General features: G+C 41.6%; 1 protein-coding gene across 1 annotated transcript in view; it reads right to left on the bottom strand.

Annotated features, from left to right (window-relative positions):
• LOC141271666 (poly(ADP-ribose) glycohydrolase-like) overlaps window positions 1-12749 on the bottom strand; it is a 527289-nt gene that overhangs the window by 163818 nt on the left and 350722 nt on the right. Inside the window, exon 15 of the mRNA XM_073681706.1 lies at window positions 2970-3075. Coding sequence (XP_073537807.1) covers window positions 2970-3075 — 106 coding nt within the window. The remainder of the gene's footprint in view (window positions 1-2969; window positions 3076-12749) is intronic.

Below are 12749 nucleotides of genomic sequence, written 5' to 3'. Positions count from 1 at the left end.
CCGATCGGTAAACGGCGCAACGAGAAAAAAATTCTAAACGCCAGAATTACGTTTTTTGGTCGCTGCAAAATTGCAATAAAATGCAATAACGGGCGATCAAAACATCGGATCTACCCCAAATGTTATCAATAAAAATGTCAGCCCGGTGCGCAAAAAATAAGCCATCAACCAGCCCCAGATCACGAAAAATGGAGACGCTACGGGTCTAAGAAAATGGCGCTATTTTTTAATATTTTTTTTTACCAAATTTTGGAATTTTTTTTCACCACTTAAATATAGAAGAACCTATACATGTTTGGTGTCTATGAACTCGGAATGACCTGTAGAATAAGAAGGGCAGGTCAGTTTTAGCATTCAGTGAACGTGGTAAAAAAAATAAATAAAAAACAACTGTGGTATTGCACTTTTTTTGCAATTTTACAGCACTTGGAATTTTTTTCCCGTTTTCCCATACAGGATATGGTAAAACTAGTAATGTCGTTGAAAAGTACAACTCTTCCCGCAAAAAATAAGCCCTCACATGGCCATATTGACCAAAAAATAAAAACACTATGACTCTGGGAACAAGGGGAGCAAAAACGAAAATGCAAAAACGGAAAATGCTCCGGGGCTTAAGTTAAAGGCATAGTAATCTTAGTGTATGTAAACTTTTGATTTTGAATTAAGTAATAAAAATGCCTTAAAACATTATCTCTCTCATTATTCTGTCATTTGGCAAATATTAAATATTATGGTAATCCTAAATTACCTAAAACGGGAAAGGTTTATTCTGATTTCATTTCAGACATTGAGAGAAACATGCATAGGTGTCTCTTTATATAGTGTATGTAAACTTCTGGTTTCAACTGTCTATATACATACACACACACACAGACATATATAAATATACAGCTCTGGCAAAAATTAACAGTTTTCTATTGGAAAGCATGGAAATACTGGTGGAAAGCATGCCAAGACGCATGAAAGCTGTGATTAGAAATCATGGTTAGTCCACCAAATATTGATTTCTGAACTGTTCCTGAGTTAAAACATGAGTAATTTGAGGTCTGAAAACACTGTTTCTTTTTTAGTATTTTGATGCTTTATCATTTGCTGCAAATAAATACAAAATTTTTAGCTTTGAATTTCAGAGACATGTTGTCAGTAGTTTATAGATTAAAACAACAATGTACATTTTACTCAAAAATATACCTATAAAGAGAAACTGAAAATATTGCAGTGGTCTCTTAATTTTTGCCAGAGCTGTATATATACAGTATGTGTGTATGATATGTTCACAGTCTGCACAACTTTTAGTTGAGGAATATTGCCCTTATTTGTTCTCTCTTGCAATTAATACAATTATATTTTATTCAAATACGCACTTTGTGTGTCACATTTATAGGTTGTATACTCCTCGTGGATCTGCAGCAAACGTAAGCCTCTTCAATGGTTGTGTGAACACAACCCGACCAGGTGTGCAATTGTATTCATATATTTTACCCAGATAAGACCCTATTGAGCTTTTTTTTGTAATTCTCTAGTTTTATATTTCAGATATTCATATATGAATAGACAAGATAAGTATCGGGTGAATGGAACAGTCTTACCATTGTCGAATGAAAAAAGCTGGGTTATTTACCGTACTTAGTGACTCCCAGTACAGATAAAGGAAAAGTAAATTAAAACCCCAATGGACCACCATTCAAAGTCTCTCAAGGAAAAAGAAAAGACCTACATAGAAATCTATCCTAGTCTGCCGACGCATTTCTTCATTCGATTCATCATCGGAGAAGTGTACCACACAGCCTAGTCCACAGCTATAATGATAATAATGATAGGCTCTTACAGTAGTGAGTGACCCAGAGGTCATACAGTGGTGTGAAAAAAGTGTTTGCCCCCTCCCTGATTTCTTATTATTTTGCATGTTTGTCACACTTACATGTTTCAGATCACAAAACAAATTTAAATATTAGACAAAGTAAACACAAAATGCAGTTTTTAAATGAAGGTCTTTATTATTAAGGGAAAATAAATCCAAACCTACAGGGCCCTGAGTGAAAAAGTGATTGCCCACCCCCTTAAAACATAAATTAACTGGTTTATCACATCTTTGGGATGCCGCGTTCAATTTGCCTAGCCACACACAGGCCTGAATACTGCCACACCGGTTCTCAATCAAGAAATCACTTAAATAGGACCTGCCTGACAAAGTAAAGTAGACCAAAAGATTCTCAAAAGCTAGACATTATGCTGTGATCCAAAGAAATTCAGGAGCAAATGAGAAACAAAGAAATTGAGATCTAGCAGTCTGGAAAAGGTTATAAAGACATTTCTAAAGCTTTGGGACTCCTGTGAACCACAGTGAGAGCCATTATCTACAAATGGCAAAAACATGGAACAGTGGTGAACCTTCCCAGGCCGGCAGACCAAAATTACCCAAGAATGTAGCGACAACTCATCCAAGAGGTCACAAAAGACCACACAACAACATTCAAAGAACTGCAAGCCTCACTTGCCTCAGTTAAGGTCAGTGTTCATGACTCCACCATAAGAAAGAGACTGGGCAAAAATGGCATTCATGGCAGAGTTCCAAGAGTTGCAAAGATGAGTGGGTCAAAATTCCTTCAGAGCGTTGTAAAAGACTCATTGCCAGTTATCACAAACGCTTGATTGCAGTTGTTGCTGCTGAGGGAGGCCCAACCAGTTATTAGGTTTAGGAGGCAATCACTTTTTCACACAGGGCCCTGGAGGTTTGAATTTCTTTTTCCCATAATAATAAAGAATTGAATTTAAAAAGTGCATTTGTGTTTACTTGTGTTATTTTTGTCTAATATTTACATTTGTTTTATGATCTGAAACATTTAAGTGTGAAAAACATGCAAAAGAATAAGAAATCAGGAAGGGTCAAACACTTTTTCACACCACGGTATTTCTTGCACAGGGGTCATAAACTGCAATTCAATCTCACAATTTTCTCTTGAATTTACCTTTTAATCTACTGTCTCCACCGAAAGCTCCGCACCCCCAGTTTCCTGTTGCAACTGCTGATCGTTTCTCTGGTGGGATTCCCTCTCTGAAAAATCCACAGTAAGCCTGAAAAAGAAAACAGAGACACACTATGGTTTTTACATTTTTTAAATTTTTGTACATTTACAATGAATAACAAATATTGAAGTATGTTCTTTTTGTCCAGCAGTGACTGGTTAGGTAGCAGATTTTATATTGAGAGATAAGTGACACAAAATGTAAAAATATTTAAAAAATGGCATTTGCCAATTGCATAGTGAACAGCAGATTTGCGAAGCTCCAGCACTATTGTAAGGTGCCCCAGCGAGGTAATCGTGGGCGAGCTGTAGCCCCCTCTCGCTATGGCACCCTACAGACAATACGTGTCCTCCCTCTGAAGTGTGGCTGTGTATGTAGTGCTCTTCACTTACTTCAAGCCATCCGATCGCGGCTGTCTCCAGGCATTTCTCTTCTGGGACCAGGGCAGCGATAAATTCAGAGGACACGAGGTTCTTAACCAGAACTTGGACTTTACTTGGGGAAGAGGAATATGTACAATATTTACAGGCAGATATAATGGATGAGGCCCGACAGGTTATCATCTCTCTCATAGGTGCTGGTAACTCCTACAGCCCTGGCTCCCTCTTTAAGCGAAGCATCTCTGTGACCCTAATCTCTGGCCCAAGAGACTCTTCTGTACTGACAGCGTTCTGGATCCGATATCTCTCCCCCACGTCTTAGCCTGGAGTCCTATTTATCTTCCTCTGCTTCCTGCAGACTAGAAGCGCCCCGTGTCCTCACTACGTTTGATGAGTTTCTCCAGCAAGCTAACAGGACTCGTGCTCTTGTGTGGGGAGACTTGCACACTGGTGATCCCACTGTCTGAGGGTACGGAGCTCCCGTCTACCCTAGCAGCCACTATAGTCAGGCTGCCTGAACAATTTGCTGTCCAAACTCTTACTACGTGACACCTCCTGCTTTTTAGACACTTAAGCAGGAATCTTCCTAAAGTGCCCGCCCTCGGTGAGCTGTCATCACACAGTATTAACCCCTCACTGTCTGTAACCCTGCTAGCAGACTCAACCTGACATCTACACCCAGAACAGTGGCATCTTGTGGCTGTTTAACGGTACTGCAGCCCACAGGGAGTTATGCCAGGAACAAGCTCTATGTTATTCAAGGCTTGATCCAGCACTAAGTTCCCCCTCTATTCCACTAACTGGACCCCTAAAGCTAACCCCCTTAGCTTGGCCTACCAAAGTTAGTAGAGTCTGACTTCAGGAACACTTCCTTTAACTATCTCAGTGCCAAGGGAAGGCTAAGCCCTTCCCCACTATTACACTATACAGGTTGTTTTATTGTTTTCCTACTACTCAAATGTTTCATTAGCGGTCACAAAGGGCTGGCTTAAGAAAGGGACCAAATCGCAACAACCTGTACTTAATCAATTGACCGTGTTTTAAGTTTTTACTGTATGTTTCCTACTGTAGAGGGAGGCATTACTGTTGTATTTGAGCACTAAGACAGACATTACAATTGAATTTTACTTTTGCACAGGGGCTACAAAAGGGGACATATGCATTAAAATTGTATGGGGCCACAGATGGGGACATTTCTACTATGAAAAGGTCATCTAGGTAGACATCACTACTATAATACATTATACTCTTTGGGATACTGTTATCGTGGGGGGAATGAAGGGGAGGTACTGTTAATGTGCAGGACACCAGAGTGGTATTATTGCACTTTTCTTCTTTATCAGGTGCAGTGGACATGTGGAGGGAGCGGGGAAGGTACTGTAGATGTGATCAGCCATAGATGTATGTGTGTTACTTTCTGCAGATACAAGTTGAGGCTGGACCAAGTCATTGTGGTCTGCACTGGATGAATAAGAAATGTGAAATTAATTACTTCAATTGGAGATCGGTAAGTCACTGGATTTCTCATACTATACATATTAAGCGATCTACAGAGCTCCTGTGTGTAATGTCACTGGTAGTAATATTAGTGTTAGTACTATGGTTTTTGATAATGATCAGTAAGGTGGTATTATTCGGTCACTATGTGGTGGTAATATGTAGCATGGTGTGGTGCTATTTTTCTTTTGTACATTACATCATTGGTATACTGGTCTTAGTATAGTGGATTTTGTTCAGTAACAGAATGGTGAATATGTGTCACCCCAGGCCTGGATGCCACAAATATTAAAGTCTGTGTCTGAGAGCAGGAGGGAGGTTCCCTGGTCAGGGACCATTAGCATGCAGCATCTCCTGTCCCAGTCCAGTAGGGGGAGCAGGCTGCCCCTATAAAAGCTGGAACTGAGGGCAGGGTTAGAGAGACCAGGACCCACTTCTGAAGCATCCAGAAGGGTTCCCAGAGGAAAGGGACAGGTCAGCAGCAGCTGAGGAGTCCGGGAGGCAGAGGAGGAACAGCAAGCCAGGGACAGAGGCGATGAGAGCCGGTCCTGGCTGAGAGAGAACTACACAACCGGACACTGGGGTCCGAGGCAGTCAGGGTTGCAAGCCCGGCAGCAGATAACCAACCCGCGAGGGATTTCAGGTCCCTTGGCCTGAGAAGCCTGGAGGCTCCGCCACACACAGGGACCGGTACAGCATGGAGAAGCAACAGGTACCTAAGGCCCGAGTCGCAAGCCATACAGGCGTAGTACACGGCCAGCTCAGGGACCTGGGCTATCATACTACGAAAAGGGGGATAGTCAGCAAGGGCAGAGAGAGAACGGTAGACCTACCCACTCACCCTGACCAGTGGGGCTCGCCCGAATGCTCTCAGACACCCAGGCCCATTCCTACCCTGTACTCCTGTTGGGTCATTAGTACTAACTACAATAAAGACCCTGGACTGTTTGAAGCAGACTCTGAACCCTTATTATTGCGGCCTGCGCCATCACTCCCAGCATCCTATTACACTGCCCTGAGGCTATACTCTTCCCGTGGGGAGTTATCCTATCCCTGTGCTACATACCAACATCAGCCTCAGCGGTCTGCCTTGCAGCGGCGGTCATCCCTGACCGCAATCCACGGGTGGCGTAGTCGGACATTCAAAACCCTACAAATAGACTGCCACAGCATTTGGTCTGACCACCCTGAGCCACGGGATCGGGTTGCCACTACTACTCCCAACATTGCACCGAAGCCCGGTTCCGGGTGCCCCACGGCCCAGGGGGTGAGTCAAATATACTCAGACACCAGGCTGATAATATATAGTCATGGTGTGATGGTATTAATTCCCTTTATATGTTTTTTTATTAGTATATTAATGTTGGTACAGTGGACTTGTTCAGTAACATCATGGTGTTATTTGGTAACTATAAGACTATTATTTCGAAGTATTACTCAGAAAATGATCTGCCGTGTTTTCTATGAGATTTATATATTTTATCTTTATTTTTTTTTTTAATGGCAGGTGGGGAGTGAACACATGTTTTATAGGATCTAAAACACTACAGGAGCCGTACATTTGACCAACAGGGGGCCCGGTTCCAAATATTGCACCAGGGCCCGTAGGACTCTTGTTATGCTACTGCTCAAAGTTATTTAAAATAGTAATTAGTGTCCAAAATGTTTTAATTCTTTGTACTGATCCATTGTCAGAAGAACAAAGTTAGAAGGGATTTTATGCTGCTGTTTGCCTGCACTGCACCATCATTACTATTTAAATAAGCCCTCCCATGAAGTTTTTTTAACACTAAATCTGTGTATATGGTCATACAGTTTAGTGTCAGTGTGTTAATATACCCACCTACCGCCGTCTTCTCTGGGATCCAGCGCTGTGCCGCACCTCTTCAGAGTGACGTTACGGCTTCTCAGACTCTCCGGCTCACTAAAGCAAAAGAGCTGGCACTTCCATAAGACATTAAAACTTGGTTTTCTTTATTCGTGTATCCATTTAAAAAGTTAAATGTATGGCTCCATAGCACACCGAGAGGTTCACTATTTTTAAATGGATTCACAAATAAAACCAAGTTTTAATGCCTTGCGGGAGTGCCAGCTCTTTCTTCGCTTCTTCCATGTCCTGCTGGCTAGCAGTAGAGCGGCACTCATTTATTCAATCGGAAAGTCCACACTGCCAGAACTACCAATACCTGGTTTAAAAACAACAGTATCACTGTGCTTGATTGGCCAGCAAACTCGCCTGACCTTAACCCCATAGATTGGTATTGTCAAGAGGAAGATGAGACACCAGACCCAACAATGCAGACGAGCTGAAGGCTGCTATCAAAGCAACCTGGGCTTCCATAACACCTCAGCAGTGCCACAGGCTGATTGCCTCCATGCCACGCCGCATTGATGCAGTAATTGATGCAAAAGGAGCCCCGACCAAGTTTTGAGTGCATTTACTGAACATACATTTGAGTACGCCAACATTTCGGATTTTAAAAACATTTTTTCAAGCTGTTATAAAGTATTCTAATTTACTGAGATAATGACTTTTGTGTTTTCATTGGCTGTAAGCCATAATCATCAACATTAACAGAAATAAACACTTGAAATAGATCACTGTTTGTAATGACTCTATACAATATATGAGTTTCACTTTTTGCATTGAAGAACTGAAATAAATTAACTTTTTGATGATATTCTAATTTTGTGAGAAGCACCTGTATTTGGTATTGCTGCATTCGTTACGACACAATCTATAAAACTGTCACATTATTTACCTCCTTCAGTGAACACAGTAAAAAAAATAAATAAAAAATGTGTCAAAAAACTATGCTTTTTCATCATATCACAGAAAAAAAGTGAAATAGAATGCGATTAAAAAAAACGAATGTAAATAAAAATGCTATTGGTGGAAATGCCATCTTGTCCTGCAAAAAACAAGCTGTCATACAGCTCCGTCAGTGGAGAAATCAAAAAGCTATAGCTCTTAGAATATAGCGATGCAAAAACAATTCTTTTTTCTATCATTCACCCACAACCTACCATTTCATGGAGGGGGTGATTGCTTAGTATTAAAATTGCAAATAAAAAGGCTTGTATTGGGTGCTGTTCACACCCGGCTTCTTTTTGTGGCTTTGCTTTGAGGTTTTTTCTATCAGTTTTTATAGTGCAAAAGTAGCAAAACATAAAAAAATGTATAAATGTGGTATTGCTGTAATCATACTGACCCGAATAATAAAGCTATTTTATGAATTCTACCACATGTTCAATGGCGTAAAAATAAACCCCCAAAAACAACTCCTTAAGTGCTGTTTTTTGTTCATTCTGCCTCCAAAAAATCAGAATAGAAAGTGATTAAAAAATATTATGTGCCCTAAAATAGTACCAATAAAAGAGACAAGTCATATCGCAAAAAACAAGCCCTCACATAACTATGTCAGCAGAAATATAGAAAAATTATAGCTCTCAAAATAGGACAACGCAAAAAATTTTTTTGTAAAGAAAGGTGTTTTTTTAGTGTGTAGCCAAACATAAAGTATTTAAACCTGGTATCGCTGTAATCGCACCGACCTGAAGAATAAAGTTGTCTTATACTGCACAAGGAACAGCGTAAAAAGTAAATAAAACCAATTCTTGAACTGCTGTTGATTTGTTTATTCCAGGCAGGAAAGAAACTGTAAAAAATGTAGCTATTGGTGCATTTTTTGGTGCATTTTTCAGGATCTCAAAAGTCCAGCTTTGCTTCCACCACAGAAGCATGAATACAGGTCACCAATGCAAGACAAATGTCAAACAATATTAACCAGAATTTCAAATGTAACAGTGGGGGAGGTGAATTGTTCAGGAATAGTTTACCTAAAACACTGGCAGTGCATTGAGTTTGTAGAACACTGTTTATTTTCACAGATAGGTCTGCCATTCAGTCGCTCAGGGATTCAATTTCACATCTCCATGGGCCACAGGTACTCTTCAAGCTCACACCTAGCTCAGCCAATGTTTACATTGTACTCATCACTAATTTAATTAAACCGTCCTAATCCAAACTGCCATCTCAGGTGACCACGACAACATGGTAAAATCGCAAAAATAAATGAGTTTCACATACTGCTGTATTTCCTTTTTTCACTAAAAAACACAGCAAAACCTGATAGCTATGTTTACACTAGGCATTTCTTCAGCTTTTTTTTTACTACCCATTAGTGATGAGCGAGCATGCTTGCCACCGCTCGGTACTCGCCCGAGCATCTCAGTAGTCAAAATGCTCAGAGCTCGCCGAGTACTTGCGCGATGCTCGGGCGGGAGCTTGGGTCCCCTCCCTGAATGTTTGGTGCTCTTTAGAGCGCCAATCAACATGCAGGGATTGCCTGCCACTCACTGTAATGCCGCAGCCATGGTGGTTGTGGCATTTCAGCAATTGCCCAAATCGATGGGAACAGTTATCAGTGAAACATGAAAAGCCGGCATTTCATCAGCGGCATACATCGGTACCTGACAATTTAGAACAGAAAGAATAGAGCATCACCATAGATTAGATATATATGTGACTGACATGTTGCTATCTAATAAGTACAGTGACCATGTTGGTTACTGTACTTGTCATTTAGTGTTAAAATAAAGGATTTATTAAAATAAAAATTGGCGTGGGGTTCCCCGTAATTTTAGTCTCTAGCAGAGGTTAAGCAGACGGCTGGGGCAGATGTTTGAAGCCTGGGAAGGGGGTAATACCCATGGAGCTTCCCAGGATACTAATATCAGCCCCCAGCTGAATACCTAGCCTTTACTGGCTATTAAAATCAGGGACCCCCAAAAAAAATGACATGGGGTCCCTCTATTTTAATAGCTAGCAAAGGCTAGGCAGACAGCTGGGGGCTGATATTAATAGCCCAGGAAGGGTGCCATAAATATTGGCCCCCTCCCAGGCTAGAAACACCAGCCCTCAGCTGCCAATTCTGGCACTTAGACTTGCTCTTCCCACTTCCCTGTAGCGGTGGCAGTGGGGTAATAGGGATGGGTTGATGTCAGCTTATAATGCTAGCTGACATCAAGCTCAGGTTAGTAATGGGGAGGCACCTATAAGATGCCCCCATTACTAACCCCATAGTGAAAATGAAAAAAAAACACCAAACACCCAGAATAAAATCTTTTAATTGAAATAAACACACAATACTTCAATATTCTAAATTAAACTCTATTTACCATTACACCCATTCCAGCTGAATCCCATGTCTCCTGCAATAAAAGTAAAATAATTAACAAACCTCATCCTAACCTTTCCATGGTTCCCACGACGGCTCCAACTCTGCTACATTGAGATGGCAGGCTGGAATAATAATAAACAGTTTGGAGAGCGTCTCTGAATTGGGTAACCCGGATAATGGAACGAAGTGAGCCTGTTAGCTGAATCGATCGACTACCACCCAAATAGCCGTCATCCCCCCAGACAGAGGTAAAATGGAAATGAAATCCATGGACAAATGAGTCCATGGTCTTTCTGGAATGGGCAAAGGAGCCAATTCCCCAGCCGGCCGGCAATGTTGCACTTTAGCGCGTGCACAAGTTTCACAAGCAGACACAAAATCTTTAATGTCCCTACGCATAGCAGACCACCAAAAGAGTCTAGCAACTGCCTTCTGGGTGGCAGTAACTCCAGGATGACCACTCAACACAGAATCATAGAATTCTTGCAAAAGGCGTAATCTGAGATACACAGGGACAAACAACTTGCATTCAGGAATATTGGAAGGAGCCAAGGACTGAGCAGTACGAATTTCTGCTTCCAGCTCAGAGGAAACCACGGCCACAACTATACCCTGAGGAAGAATGGAGGAAGGAGGCTCCGGAGGGGACACAGAATCAAGGCTATGAGACAGGGCATCCGCCCTCACGTTCTTAGACCCAGGCCTGAATGTAAAAATTAAATCTTGAAAAAAAATAAAGACCATCTGGCCTGTCTAGGTGTCAACCGCTTTGCAGATTCGATATACGCTAGATTCTTGTGATCTGTCACCACGGTGACCAGATGCATGGCTCCCTACAAAAAATGCCTCCATTCTTCAAAAGCCAATTTGACAGCAAGAAACTCTCGATTACCCACATCATTGTTTCTTTCAGCAGTGGAAAATTTCTTAGAGAAAAAGGCACATGGTCGCAGATTAGTTAAAGTTTTAGGACCTTGAGACAATACAGCCCCCACCCCAACCTCGGAAGCATCCACCTCCACAATTAACGGCCTCTGGAGATCTGGTTGAACAAGTACAGGAGCAGACATAAAACATTTCTTCAAGTTTTCAAAAGCCCCGACTGCTTCTGACGACCAAACCTTTAGCTCCGCCCCTTTGCGAGTGAGGTCCGTAAGAGGCTGGACGATCTGAGAAAAACCTTTAATAGATTTTCTGTAATAATTTGCGAACCCTAAAAAGCGCTGCAGAGCCTTAAGGTCGCTGGGTTGAACCCAATCAATGATGGCCTGAACCTTCCCAGGATCCATCTTAAACCCGGAGGCTGACACAATGAAGCCCAAGAATGATATTTCTTGAACAGAAAAGGTACATTTTTCAATCTTGGCAAAGAAACAATTATCTCTTAACCTTTGCAGAACCAAACGTACATGTTTATAATGAATATCTAGATCAGGTGAAAAAATTAGAATATCATCTAAATAAACCACAATGAATCTCCCAATATAATCAGAGAGAATATCATTCATAAAATTCTGAAAGACCGCGGGTGCATTTGTTAACCCAAAAGGCATGACGAGATTTTCAAAAAGACCTTCAGAAGTTAAAAACGCTGTCTTCCACTCATCACCCTCTCGAATATGTATCAGGTTATATGCCCCTCTAAGATCCAGTTTGGAAAACCATTTGGCCCCCGAAAGTTGATTATATAGATCGGGGATAAGTGGAAGCGGATAAGTATTTTTAACAGTTATCTTGTTTAATTCTCGGAAATCGAGGCAGGGACGGAGACCTCCGTCTTTTTTTTTTTAACAAAAAAGAATCCGGCAGCAACCGGCGATGAGGAAGGACGAATATGACCTTTCCGTAAACTTTCGTTAATATAAGCCTTCATGGATGCCCGCTCAGGGGCAGACAAGTTATACAAGCGAGCTTTGGGTAATTTGGCATTAGGAATGAGATTAATAGCACAGTCATAGGGACGGTGAGGAGGTAAGATCTCAGACTCTACTTCCGAAAAAACATCTCCGAAGTCCTTCAGGTATTCCGGAAGACCCTCCAGACTAACGGAGCAAGCATGCACAGATTTAAGACATTTTTCAATACAATGAGGGTCCCATTTGACAATATCTTTCTGATACCAGTCAATGATCGGATTATGTATGCGCAGCCAAGGAAGACCCAACACAATCCCAGCAGGTAAATTGTCCAGTACATAACAGGAGATTAATTCTGTATGCAGTGACCCCACCTTGAGTGTGAACTCCACCGTAACTAACTGAACCAGATTTTTTAGCAACGGTGTTCTATCAATAGCCACAATTTGAATAGGGTCTTCTAACTTAACTGTCCCTAATCCTAATTTCTGAACAAGTCCCGAATCAATGAAATTAGCCGCGGCTCCACAGTCAATAAAGGCAAATGTTGATAGACACTGTTTTTGAAACAGAAGTTCAGCATTCAACAGCACTTTATCAGAGGAGTAAAAGGGTACCTGTAAGTCTGGGTGACCTACTCGACAATCACCCAGACCTAGGCGTTTCCCGACGGCTTATTCGTTGCATGTCGTGCTGGGCAATCCTTTAAGAGATGTCCAGATAGGCCACAATACAGACAAAGTCCAAGTTCCAGGCGGTGTCTCCTCTCCTTAACCCTTGAGCTGGCAGCTCCAACCTCCATAGGT

This window comes from Phyllobates terribilis, unplaced genomic scaffold, assembly GCF_046119375.1.
Source record: "Phyllobates terribilis strain yellow unplaced genomic scaffold, ASM4611937v1 Scaffold_5__5_contigs__length_657084704, whole genome shotgun sequence".
In the NCBI taxonomy this organism is placed as follows: domain Eukaryota; kingdom Metazoa; phylum Chordata; class Amphibia; order Anura; family Dendrobatidae; genus Phyllobates; species Phyllobates terribilis.
The sequence above is the reverse complement of the archived record's forward strand: the minus strand, read 5'-3'. Positions and strand labels throughout refer to the sequence as shown.